This window comes from Lissotriton helveticus, chromosome 9 (genome assembly GCF_964261635.1).
Source record: "Lissotriton helveticus chromosome 9, aLisHel1.1, whole genome shotgun sequence".
NCBI lineage: Eukaryota > Metazoa > Chordata > Amphibia > Caudata > Salamandridae > Lissotriton > Lissotriton helveticus.
The window spans coordinates 920961579-920987173 of record NC_136070.1 but is presented as its reverse complement, the minus strand read 5'-3'; the positions used below and the strand labels follow the sequence as shown (position 1 = coordinate 920987173).

The 25595-nt window shown below is 45.3% G+C and overlaps 1 protein-coding gene across 3 annotated transcripts in view; it reads right to left on the bottom strand.

Annotated features, from left to right (window-relative positions):
• ZNF541 (zinc finger protein 541) overlaps nt 1-25595 on the bottom strand; it is a 1089530-nt gene that overhangs the window by 562245 nt on the left and 501690 nt on the right. For all 3 annotated transcript variants that reach the window (XM_078661102.1, XM_078661104.1, XM_078661103.1), the window contains exons 8-9: nt 14525-14867; nt 4152-4215 (exon numbers count right to left, since the gene is read on the bottom strand). In XM_078661102.1, coding sequence (XP_078517228.1) covers nt 4152-4215; nt 14525-14867 — 407 coding nt within the window. The remainder of the gene's footprint in view (nt 1-4151; nt 4216-14524; nt 14868-25595) is intronic.

Below are 25595 nucleotides of genomic sequence, written 5' to 3'. Positions count from 1 at the left end.
GCATATGGTCCAATACTAGCTAAGGCCTGCGACCCTCTAAACCAGTCATCGTGATACAGGAATAAGGTTATCTCTGGCCTTCAAGGATGAGTTGTAACCCCCATCCTAATCTCCATAAAGATCTGAGGAGTCGATCTCTGGGCTGAAAGGCAGGTGGCGAACTGGTAATAGTCTGATCCTACTGCCTTTGGAACTGCAGGACTGACCCATGAATGCTATTATTCTGCAATCCTTCAAACCTTGTGATCCAAGGAGAGCAGAACGTCTGTGAGGGTCATCTTCAACTTTTCATTTTTGAGGAATGACTTCAGCATCCTGAGGTCTAGGATCGGTCTCAAAACCTCATCCTTGTCAGAGACCAAGAGGAAGTACTGTGAGTAACAACCCATTCCCTGCTCTGATTCAGATGCATTCTCAATCTTTCCCTTTGGACAGCAATATGAACACCTCTTTGGAGAGGATACTGGCATGATAAGCCAGTATCTGTGTAAAAGAAGGAACATGAGCAAGGGTGTCTAGAAAGGGAAGAGCATAACCAACGGGAACCTGGAGAACCTATTGATCTAAAGTGATCGAGTGGCGGTTGGGTAAGCTAAGTATTCGACCCACTTTGAGCCCCATATCCCTGCTCAAAGGTGAACTAATGGAGTCTGAAAACTTTGCCTGGTGAAGAGGGGCCAAAGGACTGATGCTGCCAATTCTGTACCCCCTTTTGGCACTGTATCTTCTGCCTGGCTGCACAGAGATGCTTTCAAGTTATATCCTTTTCACTGTTAGATGCAACACCTTAATGACAGATTCTTAAGGAATCACATCTTGCCTTTACATAGCCACCTCCATCAGCTGATGTTACCACCCAGCAGATTAAAGAGTTAGGGTGATGATATTCAGTGTCTACTTCCCCTCATCCCAGTTTCCTTTTCTTCTATTGGCCAACATGTTCTTATTGAGTGATGTTAGCTGTGTATGCAATGAGGGACAGAACAGTGCTCTCTCCCGTTGGATCCAGATCACAAAGTTAGCACTTTCTGACAAAGGTTCGGGTTTACAGTAGTAAGTGTGTTAAAGTAAGAAGAGTACATGAATATTCTTTTTATTGTTGATTTAAAGTGAGGATATGTGTGGTATCTGTTAAGCTGTCTGTCTGATATTCAGATTAGCTCATTACATCCAAGTTTGTTTGAGAATACTGTGATTTACAGCGTTCTGTTGCCATGGTATGACTGGACCGAACAGTTGGCACAGATGAGTTCAACAAGATGTATGTCCCTGTTTCTGGTGGTACCATTTACTTATCAATCTACAAACAGAAGTATTACATCTTTATCTAATAAAGAGACTACAGGGACTCTGCATTCTCTGGCGTGTTACTACAGCATGCAATTTCATACGTGAAAACAACAATCAACAAAGGGACCGATTACGATATCAGAAAGGCTCCGAAAGGTATTCAGATTTTCTAAATCCGATGCGGAACATATGTTTACGATCAAATCGGATACATTTCCGACCAACCGATTACAATGCAAGGAAACCTTTCAGGCTGTCCGATTCGGTTCCGACTGCCATTCGGATAGCCCGAGTCGTTCGAGCCAAATCGTACAACTCTATGGACACGGTTTCTGACAGAGCAATTTTGATGAATACAGTGTTTTGAGTGTGAGACTACATCAGAGTGGGACTATGGTAAGGAGGAAGATGTGGCTGTGTTGAAGTGGTGAAAATGTATTCTAGAGCATGACTAAAGTTGCTGAACATATTAAGGTGGCTGTACTTGCAATAAATAGGTAAGCAAGGTCGAAATGCATAAGAAAAACATTTGAAGAGCAATGGCCATGAGGCTCTGTCTTCTCAGATTGGTTGCTAGCTTTGCATGGACTTCTTTAAAGTTATTCCTGGAGGCCCTTGTAATGAGTGCTGGCAAATGGTCAACGATTGACCAGAAGATTGTAACCTTCCTATAAAGCTCAAGCAGATTTCCAAAAATAAGAGGTCTTGATTGTGTGTCCCACTACCTATTTTTCAAGGAAGTCTCTTGACCAGGAAGGCACTGACATCACTTCACCTTTGTGCTAGGCACAACATACTATCAGTCTACAAGAAAGGGGAAATCACATCCCTGTTGGCACAGCCAAAAAATGACTAACTTTATAAGCACAAATTTAAAGAGTGTGCAAATGGTGGAAAGAGAATGGACTATGGGCCTCGCCGCAGGCTCACATGTACTTAACACAGGTGAGGGATGGATTGAGCCAGTTTAGGACAGTGAGCCAACCTTGACTACATTTGTGTTCATTTTCACAGGCTTTGCTGCAAAAGTCAACCATTGGTTGCCTGAGGGTTAATGGGGTTGCTTCGGTGGCCAACAGGGCAGCCGAGCAGATCAAATAAGGGGATTTCTCACCTGATCCCCACCTTCCTGCCTGGCTGCCTGCCTGTGGCAACCAATGTTGCGCTCCATTTCCCTTACTCCAGCCCAGGAGCTCTTTTTAGCCGTCCTCCCATTCCCTGTAGCTTGCATGACTCTGGGAGTGTTTTTCTATTGTCTGTGGGGGTCAGAGAAAGAGTTGTGTTTGGCCACAAAACAGGTGTACAGTCTTGGCATCAGGAATATATGTATGCAGGCAAATTCAAGATGGAATTGGTTTTAAGCCGTTGACTCAACCCCGGACAGGGGTACCCCTCTCTCTAGTGTAGGGATGGTGACGTCGCTACAGTGATTGTCCATTGCCTGACAGGATACTCCATTACACATATTGGGAATTATAGAGGGAATGTTGGCTGCGTCAAGGAACCAAGGTACATCACGGTTGCCTAGGCCATCTTCCCTTTGGCTGGCAGGCACATTACCACTTTTGGGTGGATCTGGCATGCATGTTTGCTTTGGGGAGACCAGCTTTCATGCCCATCTAACTTGAGAGAGCAGGTGGGTTTGCCTATCAAAGGACTATTAATGGTGTGATCCGCAAGGGGGCTTTCTCTCCTGGTCAAATGAACCAGATGATGCCACAGGGGACCTGAGGTGTGGTCAACCATGATTCTGACAGTTTTTAAGAAATATGAGAATGCTGGTAGGAGATTTCTATGTATTAGTTGTACAAAGTCATCACTACTGTACATATTGTAAGTAGTAAGGATTTTACTTGATATGTCATGTTTATGATATCTATACAGCCCGAGAATCGAATATATTTTTTAACATAACAATGGCAGTGAGACTTTGCTAGTCATTTTTTCAGGACCAGCATTGTGGTTAAAAGGTGTGATGTCTGATGTTTTGGAGAGGTTGGGGTTGACTGGTCTCAATACGGTCACCTGTTGGAGTGGTAGCACAGATATTTTGCATTTTAAGGATCAGTTGTTCAAACAACTGGTGAACAATGCTGGGATCTTCATCATGTTAGACAAAGTCTAATCATTCATGAAAAGAATTGCATACTCATAGTGTTTAGCATTAACTAATTAAAGCTAGGAAGTTATCTTTGGCACAAAGGGATAGATCAAATGACGCTTCTACTCCCACAGTCGAGGAAAAGTGTAATGCATTCACAGTTCATCCCAAGCTTTCTTTCCTAAGAAAGAAAGTGGTAAGGCAAGTGGTGCAAACCTCCAAGTACCCATCAACGCAATTTAGATTCTCAGCTTCCTTCATCTTTCTTTACAACGGCTTGAGAAAGGATTTGACTGGACAGCAGTGGGAAAGCATAACATGCATAACTTGGGTTTTACATTATACTGAGAATGAGAAATACAGCTTGGAATTAACACATCACTTCAAGTAGATATTCACTTTTCTCGGTCATGGTCTCCCGGAAATACATTTAAAAAAACTGCCAACCTCTCACTCATCTGGTAAACATTTGCGCTAAAATTGTAAAGTACAAAAAATGTAATTCTCTACTTTATACTGCTGTTTACTCCAGCACGCCATGCAGATTTTTATAAATATTACAAGCAATGGCAAACGGTTGCCTGCACCATTTACGTTTATAATACTGGACTAATACAGTAGGGGGAACAGTGATTTCCTGAATGGAAAATAATACAGTTTGTTTTGCCTTGTGAAAGATGTTTTGTGTTTGCCCGAACATACAAATATTTCTTTCTTTTACTGATTACAATAAAACGCAAAATTGCAAGTTACAACTTACGGTTCAACACTGAAGATGGTGTCATCTTTGACAAATAATTTTCCGCTGGATCCAATAGATTTCCCTGAGAAAAATAAAAGATAAGCTAAAGAGGATGCTTTCTGTTGACAAATGTTATTACCCGCTTGAGAATCTCAAGATTTTAAATCATAACATGAATAATGTATTTCCGTTATTTTCCTGTTGCACATGTTGCTCGGATATGAATTTAACTTAAAGAAATGAAAAGGCAAGAGGTGTTTGGAATAACAGGAACAAGTGGTTTTTCATTAAACACAGCAGCCAGAAGAGTCTCGACAAAATGCGTCTGGGGAAAGTCTCGAAGTTTACAAAGTTTTGGCTGACATTATGTACATCTCGTGAGGTACAATAAAGTAATTTCTGCTTTCCTGAAAAGCATCTCAGTCATAAATTAACAAACTTGAGCATCAGATAAGGACACAGATGGCTCTTGACCTCCAGGAGAGCTAGTGTGGGCCAGGGGCGGTGGGTGACATTTGAAAGTGGTGAGGCGCAAAGTGATTTGCATACAGCACCGTAGCGAGCGAGCGAAGCGAGCGAGCCTGAACCCCAAAAGGGGGGTTTGGTGGGATTACCCCCCCCCCAAGAAAATTTTGAAAAAAAAGAAGAAAAATCGTGCATTTTCAAGCAAATTTGAGAAAGCAGGAAGGTTAATAAAGCAATTGTGAAAGTGCAGTTATTACATTAATAGATGGCATAACATAGGTAGCTGCTTATTCAGTATAACCACAGAGCTTCATACATTCCGTCCTATTACGCTCAGGTGCTGAATTCAGACTATAAGACTTTCATCTCAGCTCTAAGAGTAGAAGAAGTTGCACAGCAGTTGGGAAACAGCCTTCACAAAGCATTAGGAAAATGAGAGGCAATTACTTGAAAGCAAACTGAAAGCAATGCATCAAGTAGTAACTTAAAGCAATGCATCCAGCAAAACAGTGCATGCAGTCAACCATACAAAAGTAAACTAAAGCAAGTGTGAACCTGTGAACTTCACTTTGAAAGCAGGGTGCTAGTCAACAGGCCAGTCACATACATTTAAACTGAAGAAGAGTACACCTCAGCATGCAGGCACCAACATAAAAGCACCAAGCAAGTCAAACAGTTTAATGAAAGAAAAATGAAAGCAATACATCCAGCAAACTAGACAGTGACTCAAAAAGTAAATTGAAGCAAGTGCACACTGAAAGGAATGCGCAGTCATAAGTCAGACATTCACATAAAAGCAACTTACCAAGACACCCAATCAATTACATGGGAAAAAACTTGAGCCAATGCACCCAGGAAACCAGACCAGCACACCAAAGCATCCCACCCCTGATTGGATGGCAGCTGTGCTCTTAGGGTCACCCCTCAGTTTTTTGGCAGGGTTGAGCACCCCCCAGTTGTAGGCCCTGTGCGTCTGAAGGGGAGACAGGCAAAAGGCGTCATAATGGGACATCTGGCACAGCCACTTTGTAATCGAGGTCACCCACCCAGCTCAAGACTGAGTTACAGGCTGATCTTAAATCTTTAAACAACCACAAGGGTCTCCAGCTAGTTGGTTCTTGAGCCAAAAGAGTCCTCAGCTCACTGGGAGTCTTTACATCGCGCCTGAGATGACATGACAATGTCCCTTAATCCGGAGCAACTGTGGGGACTGGTCTGGGTCTGGATCTGACTTGGTACGAGCAGGATACAAAAAGTAATGGGTAGGTGGTAACCCACTTCAAGTGAAGGAGCTGGAAGGAACCTAAGCGCACTGGTGTTGATAACACTAACAGGGCAGCTCTGGCTTTCTCAGGGTGGGTGTCAGCTGTGTGATTAAACCAGCATGTGAAGCCGTTACCTCAAACAAACTAAAACCAATGCACTCATCAAGACAAGGAGTTACATGAAATCAAATAGAAAACCACCATCAAGCCAGGTAGTCACCTAAAGGCAAATTGAAGTGACTGCACACTATGGGAGGTGCACTTCACCAGCCAACCTATTACACTAAAGGAAAATAAAAGCAATGCTCCCAGTAAACAAGACAACATAAATTGAAAATGTTTCCCCGCAGGACCAACAGTCACAAAAAGTAAAGAAACAGAACGAAGTCAGAGGCACTCCAGGAATCCAGGAGAGTGGTCTGGTGGACTGTTCATGAAGGCTGAACCTGGTTCCCCAGAACGAAATTCGGCAGCTCTGGCGTAGTGCCACATCCCCCAATGAACACCATACTATCCCACTGAGACACCCACACTGCCTTCAGCTACAACCCAGTTGTGCCCTGCTAGGCTGCTACATATACCTGGATGCGGCTCAATTCAAATTATGCACAAGAGTGATATGCTGCCTGGAAAAAAAGTACCTTCCTGGAAAAAGCAAACCCTCATATGGATGCAAGATTAAGTAAAGCATATGAAATGTAAGTAGAACAACATGGCTACCTTAACACTTTTATACTTATTATTCAGAAATCAAAAGTGTTTTTTACTGAAACTTTAAGCACCACTACAGATCCCTGGGGGGACCAGTATCACGGTGTATTGCTTATATCCTGTGAACCGTGAGCAGTATGGTTTAAAAAGACTACATTACTCAACACAGAGCCACTGCTTGTTTTTCTTTTTTTTTTTTCCTGTTTCATTATTCTATGTGTACCTTAAGTATAACAACATCTGTGCTGCTTTGCAGGAGAAACCAGACAGCTATCACTGCAGAGTCAAGGAAACAATGGGACACTTGGCTAATTTTTATATGTGATAGTATCTATGGCCCTGGGACAGAGACTAGAAAAGGCAATGGCAGATAATGATTCTACTTAGCACGATCTGGTGAACTGGTGTGACCAGGAGAGAGCCTATTAAAGATGGCAATAAGCAACAGAGGTGCAAGGCCATAGAGACGGGAGCGCCAGGACTGAGTTAGCAACAGATGGGACTATCAAGGCAGGAGTACCAAATCTAACGCTGTGAGAAGGAGCAGGACCGGTGTGCTGTGAACCATTCCTCGGAGCCACGGGTAGGAATTGAATGGGTGAGAGAGCTTTGATGGTTGTGCGACTGCAAGCGCCCCCTCCCCTCCCATGATAAACTCATGCGGCCTTAGGTAGGCATCGAACATATTGCTTACAGGAAGTATACAGATTAGGTACTGTATTTATGCATGTTTTAAATGCACATTCCACCTTGATATTTATCAGGTAGACCAATTAGGTTAACAAGGAGTGGTTAAAGGGATCTCACTTTGGTCCTGAAGAAAAGCATAGGGGAAGGCTTGAAACATGTAGACCAGGGAGGAAACCACTCCTCATAGTGTACATTTCTCTTCTCCCCTTTTTAACAATACCAGCCACAGGAATTAATAAAGTGTAGGTTCCACATAGCCAGGTATTTTTAACACAATTTTTCTGACTCTTCCACTCTAACAATAACACATAGTATCACTTCACAAAAGTGCTCCCACGTCTTCAGCGGTCGCAGCACGCCCCGTCCCGCAGCGGGTGGGAAGAACCCTATGATGAAGCATGCCACCAAGGGACTTTTTGGTGGGGGGAGGTTTATTTTAAGAAAACTAATCATTTTCTTTGACAAATTTAAAGAAATCACTGGAAGGACAGTTTTTTTCCATGAATGATGGGTGGACTTTTTGTTTTTTCTTCATTTCTAAAGGAGGCGGAGCCCACAACGTACCCAACCTCTTTCTTCCTCCCTTGCTCTTTGCTGGAAATAGGGATCCTCAAGCTCCACGGAGCGCAGCCAGTCACTCTATAGAGCTGCCCATATTAAAGCTAAAGTGAGCATCTTGAACTTGTGCAGGAGTGGGATCTGGCTGACATATAGCGTCGAAGCAGGTACTCTGTTGTTACTTTAAACAAGGAAATAGTGAGAGTAAAGGTTCTGCTGCCCTTGCAAGAGTGGGAACAGCATGAGTTATCCAGAACGGAGCAGCCTCCAGTTCCTGCAGAAGGCATTTGAACCTTGAACAGAAGGTCTCACTGCATGGCCCGCAGTGTGGGGCACCGAGCTGGGCAGTCAATACCCTGCACTACTACTGAGAATGAAGAAGAACCTGGATGTTACCGTAAAAAGCCTTACCATTGTGAAAACATATTGAGAATCTGTATATTTTATGTTCATATATTTCTAGGAAGTGTCATGTTAACCACATATGTAGTGATTAATGTATTAACTAATAATCAAAAATAGCTGTTGCCTTCTATTTGTTTGAGGCTTCTTATGACATTGAGTTGTTTGCTAGACTTTTACAGCCTTAGCAGAGCAGGAAGCCACAGAGCTCAGTATTGCACTTTGTACATTTTCAAACCTGGCAAGGGAAGAGGTATTTTGAGAATAATGAGGCCAGTATTGTACATATAACTTCCCCTCATGACCATTCTGTGCTCCCTTGAGGCGAAGATTCGGACACGAGCACATTAGTCAAGTTTTTGCTGAGTGTTAACACCTTCTGTAACTTGGCCACATTGCATTGAGAGAAATTGTGTATATCTACTAGGTTGATTTTACATTAATTTTAGCTCTTTCAACTCGCCGTTTTCTAGCAAGAACCAGGGTCACTTGAAAAAACAATTGCCTTTTAAGCTTTGCTTTGCTTCTTGCTGTGTTGCATTATACGCTACTTGGACTTTAGGCTACCAATGTGCTGTGTTTTTACTTTTAACACCAATTTCCATACCAGGGTAACGTGCAATTAATTGTCTTGCAGGCCAGAGGCACGCATCACAGGGACGAGGAACATTCACACATCACAAGGAGAAGAGCTGCGCAACCGTCATATAAAACATGTTTGAATGTTGAATAAAGGTGGCAAAGCGAACTTTAATAAAAGACAACACATAAATAAGCGAGCCAAATGAAAGTGGCACATGCTAAACAGTGTCAAAATGTAATGAGATTTCTGGCAATTATTTACATGATTTTCATTTATTTACATGATTAATAAAAAATATTCTACCACGGCAGTATTTGCAGCACGAGTTTAGCCATATTTACAACGCATCTTTCATAAAGTATTTCACAAGATGCCCAATGAGAATCGCTCGCATCAAGCATGTATTTATAGCCTTAGACATTTGAAAATTAATTAATCTACGTTTGATGGCGAACTACAACAGCGTTACTGCCTGCAGCATTATTTCACAAACAAAATAAGCACCATTTAAAGACTATCATAAAAACTCGTAAATGTTGCACAGCTTATATATCCCCTACTATAACGGTCAACATATCTAAGTAGCATTGTCTTCCATTAGAACGGCACATGCAAATGACATCTGTGAAAGAGTTTCAAATGTTAATAAGACAACTGTTTACTATGAACAACGTTCTTTCTTCTAAGCCATCTGTAAACAAGTTTTAAATTAACAATGTGCGGATATCGGAACAAATCATGAAACAGTTGGACTTTTCCTTAAAACAAAGTGACGGCTTGCTTTGAACATTCGTTTCTGGTCATCGGAATTTCAGATTTAAAAGCATTAATACGATCTTGTAGGCTTGCCAACCACTAGCGTAGAAGTGTTTGTGAAAGCAAACTGAGCAAAATTGTCCAGAGGGCAGAAGAAAGTCTTTAGGAGTAGACACCCGCAATCCTGCAACACATGACGGCAACACAAACCTACGAGGCTTCACTGTGGACTCGGAGCGACAACAGTCGTGGCTCGGGGGGGGGTGGGGTGTCTCGCAGGGTTGGGGGCCTGGGGGAGCTTTAAAATAACAGATCTTACCTGACCAAGTCTGCGCCGCCTCGGGTCCGTTGGCTCTGAGTCCTGAGACGAATGCCGGGCCACCCCCACGCGCGGCATCCAATGGGATGCTGCGCCGGTGGACCAGCCAATCCTGGCACTGCCTGCAGCGCCAGGATTGGCTAGGGTGGCACATTTGCTGCTCGCCCTGTCGCCCTTAGGAAACCCGGGCTGTGGTAGGCGAACAGCACGGTGAAGCACCCCTGGGTCCCACAGGGGAACTTACAGTGCGCATGCTTGAGAAAGTTGCCAACTTTCTCAAGCATGTGCACTGTAAGTTCCCCAGCGGGACTGCGCACTACGGTCTGCTGCAGCCTGAGTGTGTGGACTGTCACTCAAGCTGCAGCAGGCCACCCCCCCTGCGCAATGTATTTTATTTGGAGATACGGCCGGCGGCCGCGATGCGGGTCCATGGTGGCTGGTGGGGCTACGCCCCTTCGCCCCAATGGACGCACCGCTGCTGGTGTGGGCCAGTGTGTATGGGTCCAGATGTCTTCCATGAGGAGCGTGTGATCAATACCTGTAGTGTGCATGTTGTGTCCTGATTGGCTGAGTGTTCCTATCTACATGTGGAACCTAGCTTAGTGGTATTTGGGGGAATGCAAGTCTTTGGCCAGACGTGTTTTATTGGGGCCAATTTCCTTGGTACAGCTTGTGGTACAACTATCTATCTGGGTGCATGTTTGTCTTTGGGTTAAGAGAGACCCCACCAGTGACCTGTCACTTGATAGGCATGGGTGCGGGTCACAGGGCCTGCCTGACCACATATCTTTGACTCAGGGCTGATGGGGAGGTTACCTTGTGTAAATCCAACAGCAATGACACAAGTTTGTTGGAACTCGGGAAGATTATATGGCAGTCACTGGTATCATTATATTACTGACATTCTCAACACTGTGCGAACAGATGTCATAGCATACATTGACATTGTCTTTACTGATATTGACAGAGTCATGCTTGCCGAGGTCATAGTGTACATTGACATTGTTTCTACTGGTAACAACATTGTCATTCATGCATTAGTTATTGCAAACGCTGACATCGGTATTGCAGTGTCAACACTGTTGGGTGGGCACAGATTAGGGCATACATTGACATTGCATTTATGGGTATTGACATGGTTCTGCAGACAAAGGGTATGGCGTATGAACCCCAATGTACCCAAACATAGGCCTAGGTAGTAGCACAATACTTTACCTCCATCTGTCATACCACTGTTCTACATAATGGGTCTGGCGCTGACCATTTACCTAGTTAGGTGCTACATCAATGTTGTGTGGTTTTCTTCGAAAACTAGCCTAATTTATTATGCATGAGGATTCGGAGTATCACAGCAGGAATACCATCTTCTGCATAATAACTCTGTATAAGGGTCACCACTATCATCATCCTTGCCCGACATGCCCATAGTACACTTCTAGGTAGAACCCCTGAGGGCAAATTTGGGTATATAAGCACTACATCTTCGCTGGGCAAACAAGAGGAGAAAGACTTCCATGCTGACATGAGACGCTGCGGTCCCTGCACGCAGACACTCCAGCACGCAGTGATCTGACATCCCTCGAGGGGTGTCCATCTCGAGATCCATCTCGAGACCAAGACTGGGTCCTTCGCTCTCCTACATCAGGTAATGGGGGTTGGCTTTATCCTAAGGGGATTCTTGGCTATACATCTACATACATGCTAGGTACACTGAGGTAGATCTAGTTAAGGTTTGCATCGTAGTGCATTATTACGGTCATGTATCTATATGCTTGCATATATTCATTGTTTTAGCACTATGGTAGAATTCTACCTTTTCTTTACGCTGATGGTGCTCATAACCGTATATATCTGTTTCTGTCTCATGGTTGTTGCAGCCCACGTATTTTATACTAGAATGAGGCTGGTTCAATAAATTCTTATTAAAAACGTCCCCAACTTTTATTCTGTGTATATCTCTGAGACCAAGTGAGAAACAGATTTGTTTGGGCAGACAGGTGTTCTCAACTCCGCAGACAAAGCTTACAAACCACCACTGAATGGCGGCTTGGGAGTCCCTGACCTTGCCCGATACTTCCAGGTCACCCAACTGTGAATCCTTGTAGAGTGGTTGAGAGCAGAGTCGGAAAAACATTGGCTCTTTATGAAAAAGGCCCTTGCCGGGCAACCCCTGTGGAGGATTCCCTTCCTACCTAAAACTGCGCAGCCTTCCAAATGATGGGATCGATTAGGATGGTGGAAGGACCGCCACCGCCAGCCATGTGGTGGCAGTCCTTCCATCCGTGAGTTTCCCCTGCCAAATTAGGATGGCGGGGGAAATTATTTCCTGACCGCGGTGAACGGAAAGACAGTCCGCTACTTGTCCGCCATAGCAATCATTCAGATTGCTTAGCAGACTGTCCAGGGACCATAAAATGGTGGCGGTGCCTAGTCGGCACTGTCCACCAAATTATGATGATGGAAATTGCAGGCATGTGGGAATTACTTAGGGGGGCCCGTTGCGGGCCCCCTTGTGTTGGGGGGAGGTGGGGGTGCACTTGGGGGGGTACCATACATTTCACACCACTACTTGGCAGGCACTGTGTGGTGCCTGCCACGTAGTGCAGTGAAATGCACAACATGGTTTTTCGCTTCGCGGCGGGTGCTGTTGTGAGTAGTGTCCACCGCAATGTTAAAAACTAAAATGATTTGGTATGCGGGAAAGCCGCATGTATTGCGGACAGTCCCGGTTTACCACAGGATGGCAGACGGACTCAAGTCCGTCCGCCATCCTAATGACCTCCTAAATCTCTCTTTCATCACAAAGCCAGTGCTAGAAATATGGGACAAAGTGGCGACCAGAATGAACTTAACCTCCTTCCCTTCCCCCTCGACTCCTATAGTAGGGAACCCAACTTTTCACCTGCCTTATCTGACCTAGCCTTCCACTGCTGGAATCAAACAGGATGAAGATCGGTGGGGCAAATGTTCGACACAGAGGGCCCTATACCGTTTCAATCTCTTCGCTCTATACACGGAATCCCTGAAGGTGAGAGATGACATTACACCCAAATCTGTTATTGGGTGATACAACTCTCAATTCGCCCATGGGCACAGCGACGCCTTATTCAGTATGAAAGTTGGTTGCTCTCTTCTACAGCAAACACATGCCTCATCACACATTTATATAGGCTCCTAAGCCCCAACAGTGCATCTACTAAATTCCTGACCAGAAGCGATGGGAACTGGAAATTGGCAGCAAACTATCCTTGAAAGAGTGGGACCATATACACTACCTTGCTAGACACATGGCCTGTTAAATTCCAGGCACTGAAACAGCAACCAAGAGTATAACTTACTGGTACCTCACCCCCTCCAGACTACACAGGTTCACACCATCTAGATCACCTGAATGCTGGCGCCACTGCGAAACCCCTGGCAGGCTACTGCACATATTATGGGAATGTCAGAAACTAACGGGTTACAGGACACAAGTACTTAAGGACATAGACACACAACTAGAAACAGAAATTCCCACATTTCCGACGTATATCCTCCTTGTTCTCCCCAATGCACTTACCTTCCCATTGAAATCCCGCAGAGGCAGACAGATTGGGTTAGCACAACTGGCAGCTCTTCAGAACATCCTAGCCACCAAGCCTGGCTACACAAATTGTGGTATATAATGGGGATGGAGCGAATCTCTCTCACACTAATGAATCAGAGATCTGCATTCCCCAAGCTCTGGAACCCCTTCTTAAACCTCTAGACAACAGAGTTTTGCGAGCTCACATGTCCTGAATACCTACACCTCCTTCGTCTATCGAAGACCAAAGACCAATGTGGCAACCATTTAAAGACACCATACCGAGGTGAGACATGAGAGGCAGGGACACTTATACTATTTACTTCAAACTGGTGCCCGGGTCCAGGTTGGGGAGGGCTGGGGGAGTTATGGAGATATTACGTAATCGTAGCACTGCAACCTGCAATTACAGGACATTAAGCAAAGATTGTCTGTTATAACCAAAACTACAATAACGAAATTTAAACCATAAATATAGCGCTGCACAAGTGTGGTATTTGTTAATTGTGGTAAATATAAGCTTTGGATATCAATGTGTGTTTTTTTAGTTGGAATCTAGCTACAGAGCAATGTATATAGATGCATTTTGAAGCTCATCCTATTAAAAACTTGTCTTCTAATTTGTTGCCTTAGACTCCTCTAAACAGAAAGCAGGATTAAAAGTAGAAGATGTACCAAGCTTCAAAAAATTCAGAGCAATAAAGAAGTAAAATAAAACAATAAGAATCCAATGTATAAAAACGTGCAATGGGACTATGAAAGAGCCTTGTACAATAATTTTGCTACATATGCACATTGTGTCTACTTTATGTATTGTACAGTTGATACACCAAGTTTGCATGCTTCTGGGTAACGTTACTCAGACCCTCTGGTAATATGGGCGGAGAAATTGTGGTGCAAAGAACAAAAATATTTTACCCAAGCAATTAATGAACGACAATAGCACCTAAAACAGTATATTGTCAACAAACGGTGTAGGAGAAGGTATCCACCTACAGTTTATAGTAGTGTTTGTTCAATTCACCAAGCATGCATCACCCCTAATAAAACAGAAAAATTAATATCCAAAACTGTTACCTAACAGATGTGAGTAAAGCCTGCAGGGACCAGTCTTGACTGAAGGAGGGCAGATGGTGTTGAAATAAAGTCCAGATCCTTCACGTATCGGACTCAACATGGGCGGAGGGGTGTAGGGATGGCAATGTAATAAATTGCCTAAGAGGTAATCTCCCAGGAAAACAGACGGGGACCGGAGGTGGCTCTGGAAACAGCCACTACTTTCAGGAAGAGGTAGCACCTCATCTGCCAAGGGCATCGGGGGTGGTATGAACAGCGCTTTTGGGCGTGGTCTCTTCTTCTTTCTTTTGTTGCGAGTACTTTCCTTTGAAGACTTTTCCGGCAGGATTTCTCGATCAAATACCTGTGTGTACAAAGCATTAAAATAATTCTTTACTGCAGCCATTTCATCGCTCTTCTACTCTTAACAAACAAGACACTGGAAGGTGGCATTCATTTCCATTCCATTCACATATTTCTCTGGAGCTTGTGGATTACATGAGGGTCTCAACATAATATGGTTCTAGTTACATTCTAACCAGTTGTGTAAATTCTTATTGGGTGGTGTCCTGAACATTGCCCACTCATTCATGCACAATGCCACACTGCCCATACTCATGGAATGATGGGAGACGGAATAGCTGGGCAAGAGGTTGATCACTTCTGAATTTTATCACCAAAGAAAACACGTGAAACACAAGTAAACTCTGCTTAACTCAGCAGACATTATACATAATATGAAAACAAAATCTAAACTAAAACAGAAAAAATCGATACATACATATCGACATTAAAGTGGAGTAATAGCCTCCCTCTCTTCCACGTATCATATGCATTGACACATTTCTTGTGTGTTACTCCTCAATGTTCAAGAACATACTTGAAGATCCAAGAGGCAAAGAGGGCTTAGCTATACTGTTCATTCTATCTATATAAATGCGCAACTAATTGTTCCATGTCCTGAAGAAATCACATCCTGTAGTAAGAGATAACAGAATATTTTTTCTCTGCCGTTCTCTGCCAGAGGCTTACAACCCTTTCATCAAATCTGACAAATCCCACTTTTTTCCAGAAGGCAGTAATTAGCAGTTTTGCAACTTAAAGCATTTGTAGTAGTAAAATACTGTGGGCCTTAGTTAGGCGTTTTGTCTGTCATCCTTGTAAGCCTAGAATAACAACCCCAGTTACCCGAGATGAGAAAACCTAACGCTCCCTAACATGTCTAAGCACCTTCCGGAATGATTTAATATTCAGAGACAAGAAATATGTTGCATCCTCTTGCCTTTGAATACGAAATCAAACCGATAAAGAAGGGTCCTAGGGCACATTTCTAGACCTAGCATGGACACAGCCCCCAACAATGAACGTAATAAACACAGAGTGCACCAGTGTTTGACAGAGTGCCCTAAAGGTACGGCTAATGGATAAGGATACCCATCAGTCAGTACTCCAGACGGTCAACCGAGCCCGACGGAGAGAGCGGTCCTTCTTCTCCCTGAGCTGCAGCCAGGTGAGGTGAGGCCGTGCCCTCCTGCTAACTAGTGGTTGAGAAGTCCACACACAGGAGGAGTGACCAGACACCTAGGATTCCAGGTGAAATGGTTCACTGATTTTTTTTAAAACAAATTTTATTGGGTTTTGTTCCACACATCATACAACACAAGTACATTTTCCATATTGTCCTAAACTCACAATATAAATTCCCTCAGCTACATTCTCGGCATTGGGTTAAGATGCGGTCCAGGCAATGTATACAATACCCCATTAATAACTGAGCCCTAACGTGCTCTGTCCCATTCTACTAACAACCTCCCCTATATTCCCTCCGTCCTCCCGGGATCCCCATCATCGACGTCTGCATTTGTTTTAGTCAAATTAAGCTGTGTGCACAGGAATAAGCAGGTGTTGTTTCGTGTGATGTTCCTGTCATGTCTCGGGGGATAGTCTCCAATCCTGTTGCTATTCCTCTCCTTCTTCTTGTGTCCCATAATCACGCAGTGCTTGCACTAATGCGTCCCACGCCTGAGCTGTTTCTAGCGCCTTATCATTACGCTGTCTACGCGCAGTTTGGAATCTCAATTCGCTATCGCAGCTGGCCCATTTGAGAAACTCGTTCTTTCATCTAGTGCCATTGGGCCCCACTGTTGCTTTCCAGTGTTTTGTGATTTCACGTTTTGCCAGTAAAAGCCCCATGTCTATAAATTTACTCGTGACTTTGTTTCTGGGGGTATGGGGGAACCAGTGTAGTACACCCATGGCTATATCAAAGTCCAAGCCCCGTTCCGTTATCGCATTTAGCGTGTCTCCCACCTCCTTCCAGTAAAGCTCCAACCTCGGGCATGTCCATAGCATATGATCCAGTTTCACCCCGACCTTCGTATACCTGGGACATGCTGCATCATCGACTTCAAAATATTTCCTGATCTTTCCCGCTGTCAGATATGCACGGTGGAAGATATAGAAATGCACTAGCTGGAATCTTGCGTTCCGTGTGCTCTTCCAGGCCCTCCTCATTATCTGCGCCCATACCGTCTCGGGGATAACTTTCCCTATGTCTGTTTCCCATTTTCCCTTCAGCGCCTCTAGAGGTGGGAGACCTTCATTGAGCATTCTGGAGTAGAGGCACGTGACTGCCTTGAAAGTTCCCGCTGCCATCATTGTATATTGACAAACCGTTGTTGTTCTCGGCTCTATCAGCCCCTCCCTCCAATGTGTCTGTATCGCTCGTGTCAATGCTGCGTGCAGCAGGAAATCCCCTCTCGGCAAGTCGAACCTGTCTAGGAGTGTTGGGTACGGCAATAGTGCTCCGTCTTTGTATAAGTCCCCCAGCATCTGGACTCCCGCTTCTTCCCAGTTCTGCAGCTGCGACCAGTCGCCACCGTGTGGCAGCGCCGTCAGCATCCCTATTGGAATCTCGGGGGCATAAGGGTGGAGTACGCCTGTCCTACGTTGTGAGCGGTTCCAACACAATCTGATCGTTTTTTCCTCTTGCGTTAGGTCCCCAAGATCCAGTTTCTGTTGCAGCGCTATGAAAGAAAGGACGTGGCGGGGTATACCTCGGCCCCTTTTATGCTCCGGTCCTCTAAATTCTCGTGCAATTTCCTGTGTGTAGATCTGCAGTTGAGCTGCCAAGTAGTAGAGCTCAAAGTCTGGGACCGCCAGTCCCCCTTCCGTTTTAGGTCTTATTAACGTTTTTTGTGCTACTCTTCGCCGTCTCGACCCCCAAAGGAAGGACACTATCATGGACTTTAGAAGTTTGAAGGTAGCGGCAGGTATCCACACTGGCAACGTCTTTAACCGCATGCGTGCGGGCGGAATTCCGCTCGTACGCTGAGATATGCGAAACCGCATGTTACGTGACGAGCTGGGCTCGTCATCAGCGTAGCAGGAGGCTACCTCATGACGAGCCCAGCTCGTCATCAGCGTCAAAGGGGTTAAGTAATACAGGAGCCTTGGAAGCGCAACCATTTTTAGTAGTGCTATCCGGCCTGCCAGCGACAGTGGGAGAGTAGCCCAAATGGCCATGCTACCTTTCAAAGCCCTTATCCCACGGCCAATATTGCCCTCCAGTATGTCAGCTGTCGTGTGGTTAATGTGCACGCCTAAGTATTTCATGCAATTGGGCTCCCAGCGCACCGCTCCGGTCGTTGAGGGTTGGACCTCCCCCTGTCGCACCGGGAACAAGCAGGTCTTGGACCAGTTCACTTTCAAGCCAGATATTTCGCCGAAGCTCGTTAGCAGTTTTTCAGCTCCCAGCAGTGCCTCGTCAGCATCTTCGAGAAAGAGCAGGAGGTCATCGGCATATAGCGATATATACTGTCGTCCAACCCTGTTTTGTAATCCCCCATAATGGTATCCCATTCGGATTGATAACGCGAGGGGCTCCACTGCTAAAGCAAACAACAACGGAGACAGTGAGCATCCCTGCCTCGTTCTACCGGGTACTGAGACAATATTAGCGTACCCGTTTTCACCCTGGCTACCGCTGAAGTATACAGCACTGCCGTCCATCTCAGGTAATCCTCTCCCACTCCGAAGCATCTCAGTACCTTATAAAGATATTCCCATTCGAGGCTGTTGAACGCTTTCTCTATGTCTACCAACAATACCATTGGATGTCGAGCCTCTAAGTGGGCTCCCTCTAGCAACCGGATCAATTGGCGAATATTCACAGTCGTATTACGTGTTGGTATAAAACCAGCTTGGTCCCCATGAACAAGTGTAGTCATATGTTGTAATAGACGAGATGCTAGGATGCTGCTTAGTATTTTGTAATCAGTAGTTAGCATCGATAGTGGTCTATACGATGCCGTGTCCCCGCTCTCTCTCCCCGGTTTCAATAAGGGTATTGCCAACGCTTCCCGCATAGATTGTGGTAATCGTCCCAAGTGCTTCGCCTCCTTATAGACCTCCAACAGTCGAGGTGCTAGCAGATCAGCGTACGTGCCATAAAATTCTATGGGTAGCCCATTTAGACCCGGAGTTTTGTTGCGCGCCATACGTTTTATGGCGCTCCGTATTTCGCCCATCTCTATATCCTTGCCTAGCTCCTTCGCCTATTCGTGATCCAGTTCTGGGAAACAAAGCCCTTCCAGGAAGACATCTATGGCTGGGGTTGTCATATAGCTCCTGTATATCCTTATATCGTGTTAAGTTAGCATAGGTACATTTGAGGTTTAAACGCCATTTTTCTTTCTTGCAACTTCTGCACACGACACTTAATTGTTGACTTAGCTTTCAACCTAGTAGTTTGCCGTGATTTATGTGAGAATAATATGTTATTCCTCTGATATCAGCTTTGCTTAATAAACTATGTCTGCACGAAGAGTGCTGAAGTTTCAGGAACAACACGATATGGAATTGTTATGAGGTCTGATCTCTACGCCTTCATAGTCATAACACAAGTGCAGCCTTTGCCAACTCTGGTTTCAGGCGGGATTGATATTGCTTTGCACGAGGCACATAGAACACACTTGATGCGGTGCACATGCAGAGAAAGCTGGTGTATGCTGATGTGATTCCGTCCTGCTAGGACACTAAGGTATGGGCCCGCCCTAAACCAACCCAAAGAGACCTTCTTAGCTAATAATATAATATATGTGTTAGGGAGGGTGAGATATAAGTGTTGTTAACTCTTATTCATTACAGCATGTTAACATGCTGTCACCATTCGCTTTTTATGTCTTAGTAACTATGCTGGTAATTTTGCTACTGATAATAAGTATACTTGTATTATCTAAGATACTGCGCCTGAGAAGACGGCATTAGTAAATAAACATTTCAAATGCACAAGTGTCTTCTTTACTCCATGTTCTGGTTTGTAATGATAATATAACGAAAGAGTGTTCATGAGTTCCACGTACCCTGAGGTACAGTAAGTTCATGTTCTGGTTTGTCTAAACATTGGGAGTTTGATATGTCCAATGAGACACTGTAGCTAGCTCGGTAAGGGGTGAGTTGGATACTAAGGTGAGTTTTGGGACACCCTAATTCGCCGAGGTTCCACTCCTCTGTGCACAGTTCTGTGTGAGAACAGAAACCCTGCGACATGGCGCCCAACGGTTTCGGTGGTCTTATATCATGACACTCGAGTAGTATATCGTTCATACCTTAACCCCTTCACCTCCGTTTCCGGAAAGCGGGGTGTCGGTGAAACCTACCTATTTTTTGAAGTAGGTCTTTTTCAAGCTTGATTCTTTCTTAAACGGTTTCTTTGAATTACTACCCAGTTGTGCTACAAAGTATTCTTTGTGTTTTCTTGTTTCCAGTTTTGTCATGGCGGCGGTGGCCATTGCGCAGCATAGTCGCGTGGCGGTGCGCAACCATCTTCAGACGTACCAAGTACCGGTGGATGGGATGGCTGTGATTTTCGTGGTGTGTGCAGATCCGGCGTTGCCTTACGAGTTGTTTTACTCTTGGGTTACGTTTCTGGCTGTGGACGCAACTTCTGGTTTGTTCCACTCCTACACCGCCTCAGCTGTCCCGGCTGAATATACACCGTACAGGGCACTGGAAATACCTATTGATCATTGGCAGCATCGCGTTTGGTTTGATGGCGCCCTCCCCCACTCTTTGTCCGCTGCGAGGTTAGGTCCACTCTCGATTCCAGGTACTAACTGGCCTGCGTTGGGTGGTTTTACCCCGCACCCGAATCACGGCGCTTGTACCCTTCAGGAAATTCGAAGGTTACATGTTGTATCTATTTCCGTGATTCGAGCACTAGTGCAATACATAGGTCGTCATCTCCCGGGTGGTCCCCCGGGGGGTCCGGCCGCGCAAACGGAACGTGGTGGTTTACGGCTTAATCCAGTTATGGTAAATTCTGTTTTTGGTCAACGCCCTGATAATAAAGATGATTTTCCATTTTGGCTGGCCGAGAAATTTGACCAACTGGAAGCCGTGTTTCCCAATTCTTCTCCTGCTGACAAACATAGAATGTTGACGATTACTTTACCTAAGGATATCACTCCCGAACTCGTTGACTGTGAAAGCTGGGGTAAGACTTTTGCGGCTGTTTATGCGAGGTGCTTCGGCACCCCATCTATGGCTGTACTGCCTACGATCATAATACGTGTTCAGGATGATCACGGTCCTGAGGCAGCGGTTGAATTGGGTATGCGCCTGTGTGGTTCTTTTGAGATTGTGAGTGATCTCATACTCTCCAACATCAAGGGAGATGCAGTGAACTTCCAGGTTTTTATTGCACTGGCAGCGTTACCCGATGCCGAAAAGCCCCGCCAGTTAGCGAAGATTGTGGTGGCCGCTTACAAAACTATCGGTCACACAAGTAAGGGTTTAAAGTACTTCGCGGTTAAGGATAAGAAACAACCACAAGTGCAATCTGCTGCGGCAGATGTACAACCAAAGTCCAAAAAACAAAATTGGCCTCAGAAACAGAAACAGGGGAAGCAACAGCAGCAAACTCAGGAATCTTATCCTGCAACACAAGTCCCTGCGCCAGCTGAGAAAGTTTATGATTTGCGCGATCGCGCGATGATTAAATCACCTGATCGATTTCAGGTTTCTGATCAACGCTCTCCTCGTTCCTTACAGGACTCATCGGCCCAGAAGACCAGTGGAGGAGGAGGCGGACGGGGACGTGGTGGCCAACAGGGACGTGGCCAGCCCCGCCAGACAGAAGGCGCATGGAAGCAGGAGGATTCTACGCCTAAGAGACCGCAGTTTGCGAAAAAGAAAGTCGCAGCCTTAACAGCGCATCGATATGCCACAGATAGTGAGAACGCGGCTTCGGAATCTGACGTGGGCTCTGACCTTGCTGGACAGCGCGGCGGAGATAACCATAGTCAGAGAGGCGCTGCGTCCACTACTGAGGGTGACAGCGACTGATGTCTACGTTGTGATAGAAACAGCGTATACGAGACTTGCTCCCCCTGAAAGACTTTATGAAATTGTCCTGTTAATTGAAGGTGACATACAGCGTACCGTTAAAGGTGTATTTTGGGAAAATCTGTCTTCTACATATGATATTTTGCTTTCGGAGGCTGACTGGCCCCCACCTTTTGTGCTCGCGGAGCCGCGAGGGGAGGAGGTGATCCTCCCCAGTTTCGCGAACACTGTCTCGAAAGAGCATGCGCAGCATTTTGCAGAAGAGTGGGCTCGGGCTCTAGCGCCGGCTCTGTACCGTAACCAATGTGGTTGGGATAGATTGTCGCCTTGCCACGAAATTCCGTTGCGGTCTCAGCCGCAGCCTCAACCTCAATATCCCATTCGGCGTGAAGCAAAATCTTCCGTCGCGGAAATCCTTGAACAATTGGAATATCAGGGAGTTATTGAAACGTGTGTGTCACCGATGAATAATCCCCTTTTTACTGTGAACAAACCTGACGGATCGTATCGTTTGGTTTTGGATTACCGGCATTTAAACTCGCATTGCCGTAACTGTGCAGTACAGAATACCCACGGCTCTGCCCTTGTGGATAGTCTCGTGCGTAAGCGTTTCAAGACAACGCTTGACATATCCAATGGTTTTTATGCCCACAGATTGGACAGCTTTAGCTCCCAATGGACCAGTTTTACGAGCGCTGGAGTCCAAAAACAATTCCGGCATCTTCCAATGGGCTATAAGAATAGTCCTGGTATATTTACCGCTCGCATTGTCTCTATTCTGGAGGCACTCGACCCTGATGCTTTTTCGTATGTGGATGACATATATCTCACAGACGACGATATTTGGGAGCATCTGTGTCGTGTAAATTCTGTTATTTGCAACTTCGCTGACATGGGTTACAAATTTAACTTTGCAAAATCGCACATTGCTGAACACACAGTGTTGTTTTTGGGCTATGAGCTCAACAATGAAGGTAGAGGTTTGGCTCCTCACTTCTTAGAGAAGTGCGCACAATTGCGCGCTCCTACAACACTGAAAAAATTACAATCTTTACTGGGCTATTTGAATTTCGGAAGGACATACATTCCGGAATATGCCCAGCGTATCAAGCCGTTGTATGCGTTAATACAACCTACTTTCTCAAAATCATGCTGGCTGCCTGAGCATTCAGCCGTTTTGCAATCCTTGCAGGCTGATCTGCTCGCTTCTAAATACTTACTGACTCGTGATAACCACACCAACCTGGTAATAAGAATAATCCCAGGGGCGGTGGGTTTCACGTACCTGACTTTTAATGAAGGAGACACAGTGCCTATTGCTTACAAGTCACACTTGTACACTTCGGCTGAATTGCGGTTTCCCACTGTGGAGAAAGTTTTAACTGCTGTACATATGGCGATTCTTAAAGAACGAGCTCTGTCACAGGGGAAGCGCATGTTAGTGGTAACACCCTGTCCTCATTTGGAGGCAGTCACGAAAGCCAGTGTACCGAATTCAAAAGCTTTGCACCCTCGGTGGATTCAGTGGGCTGCGTCATTGACATCCACGGATGTCACGTTCATTTTTGACGCTTCCTTACGGTCGCAAGAGTACTTGCAGTATGAGTTCGTTCATCCTGCTCCTCTGGCTATGCGACCTTTGGAGGACTTCCATTGCATCATTTACACTGATGGGTCGGCGCAGGTTGCGCATGGCTCTAAACATGCCTACGTTTCCGCATGCGCTATTGTGGTGGGTGCTATGTTGAACGATGAGTTCATTTCCAGGGAAGTACACACCTTGCCCCTTGGCGATTGCACTGCACAATTGGCTGAGCTTCGTGCTCTTTTACTAGCGTTGGAGTACGCAGATCCTGGAGTGACTACTCTGATTGTAAGTGTTTCGTACTACTGTGTCCAGTCTTACAATAAAAACTTGTTCTTTTGGATTCAAAATGATTTCCATGATTCCAAGGGTAGCGCAATAAAACATAAAATGATCTGGGTTCGAGTGGCAGAGCTTAAGGCTATGTTGCCACTCGTTTATGTAATTCATACTCTCGGTCATCAGCGCGTAGGAGTTCACGCTGTTGGCAACTCGCTTGCTGATGAGGCAGCGAAATCAGCGGTATCTACATACTTAGTTGCAGCAGTTACTAGGTCAAAAACCAAGATTGATAGCGACATCTTGGCAGCAGTTGCTGCCTCTGAGAAGGGAAGTAAGCATCCTGCGGGATTCCCTTCGAAATACAAATACCACTTAAGTCCCGAAAAGGTTCCTTTTGTGACAATTCCAGACGTTGGGGAACGGCTGATTCCCAACTCGGATCGCAGAGCAGACTTGATTACAGCGGCACATGAAGGTGTGGCGTCTGCGCATGCGGGCGTCTCGGCCACTGTAACTCAATTACAACAACGTTTCTGGTGGCGGGGACTGTACAAACAGACGCGTGATTATGTCCTTCTTTGTGACATATGCCAGCAGATTAAACCTTCAACTGCTACGCGTCCGCCACAGACTCAGTTGTACATTTCTAATAAACCACTAGGTTGTGTTTATTTAGATCACTGCGGTCCTTTTTCATCTGATACTGCGTATAAGTACATCTTAGTAGCAGTTGACTCATGCACACGCTTTGTGTGGGTATGGCCACATCGCAGCGCTGATTCACGGACTGTCATTAGAGATTTGCGTGTCTTTATAGGGATTTTTGCCTGTGGTACCTTCCATTCGGATCAGGGTCCGGCTTTCGCCTCTAAGGCGTATAAGGATGCCATGACTTCGATGGGGGTCCAAGTCAAGTTTTCGTCTCCCTACAGACCTGAGGGTAACAGTGTAGTTGAGCGAATGAACCGTGATTTAAAGCAATCTTTGACAGCCCGAGTTATAGGCACTGGCAGAAACTGGCTGGCTCACCTCTATGGCGTGCAGCGTGCTCTTAATAATCTCCCTAGAAGGTCTCTGGGTGGGCGGACCCCATACGAAATGCTCTTTGGCATCAAGATGTACGTCCCTGACCTTGACGGTCTAGACTATGTGGTTCGCACCACTTCCTTTGACGCAGATGAACATTGCAATGTTTTACAGAATCTACAAAAGACCAGAGACAGTCTTGCAAAGGAACATTTGCCCTCCACGTCGGATGATGCGTTGCAGATCCCGGTAGCTGGCTGGCTACCCCAAGTTGGCGAACTGGTTCGAGAGAAGATCGATAACAAGAAAGAATTTGGTCCCTCCTATCGAGCTCCGGTTCCCGTCGTTGGAGTGAAGGGCACAAGAACAGTCATTTTACCACCACTTCCTGGTCGTAAGGAAAACAGGTTTATTTCAATTGACAATGTCAAGATACACAGAGTGACCGATTCTTCTTAGCATGACACCGGCTGTTTCCTGTCCTTCCATTGTGAGATATTCAGTTATGTCCACTGCTTCTAATATTGAACCTGAAGTGGCCATCGAATTACCTGCTGTTTCCAGTCCGTTATTAAATAATTTACCCGGAACTAACATTGATGAGTTGGACTATACCTACCCCACTGATTTGTCCATGCCTGACCTGCAAGCTCGTTTAGCCACGGAATCCAGATTTTCATTTGACTCTGCTTCCCTTGCCTCGAAGAAACCCTCTCGAATTGCAGTTTATGCTAGCCTGTTTAAAAAACATTTTTTGATACCCCCTTGGACATACATTTGGCTGGTCCTTTTTTCAGTTTACCTTTTTATGTCAATTGGTTTTGTGTTTTATTTTTTTCGAATTATGAATGG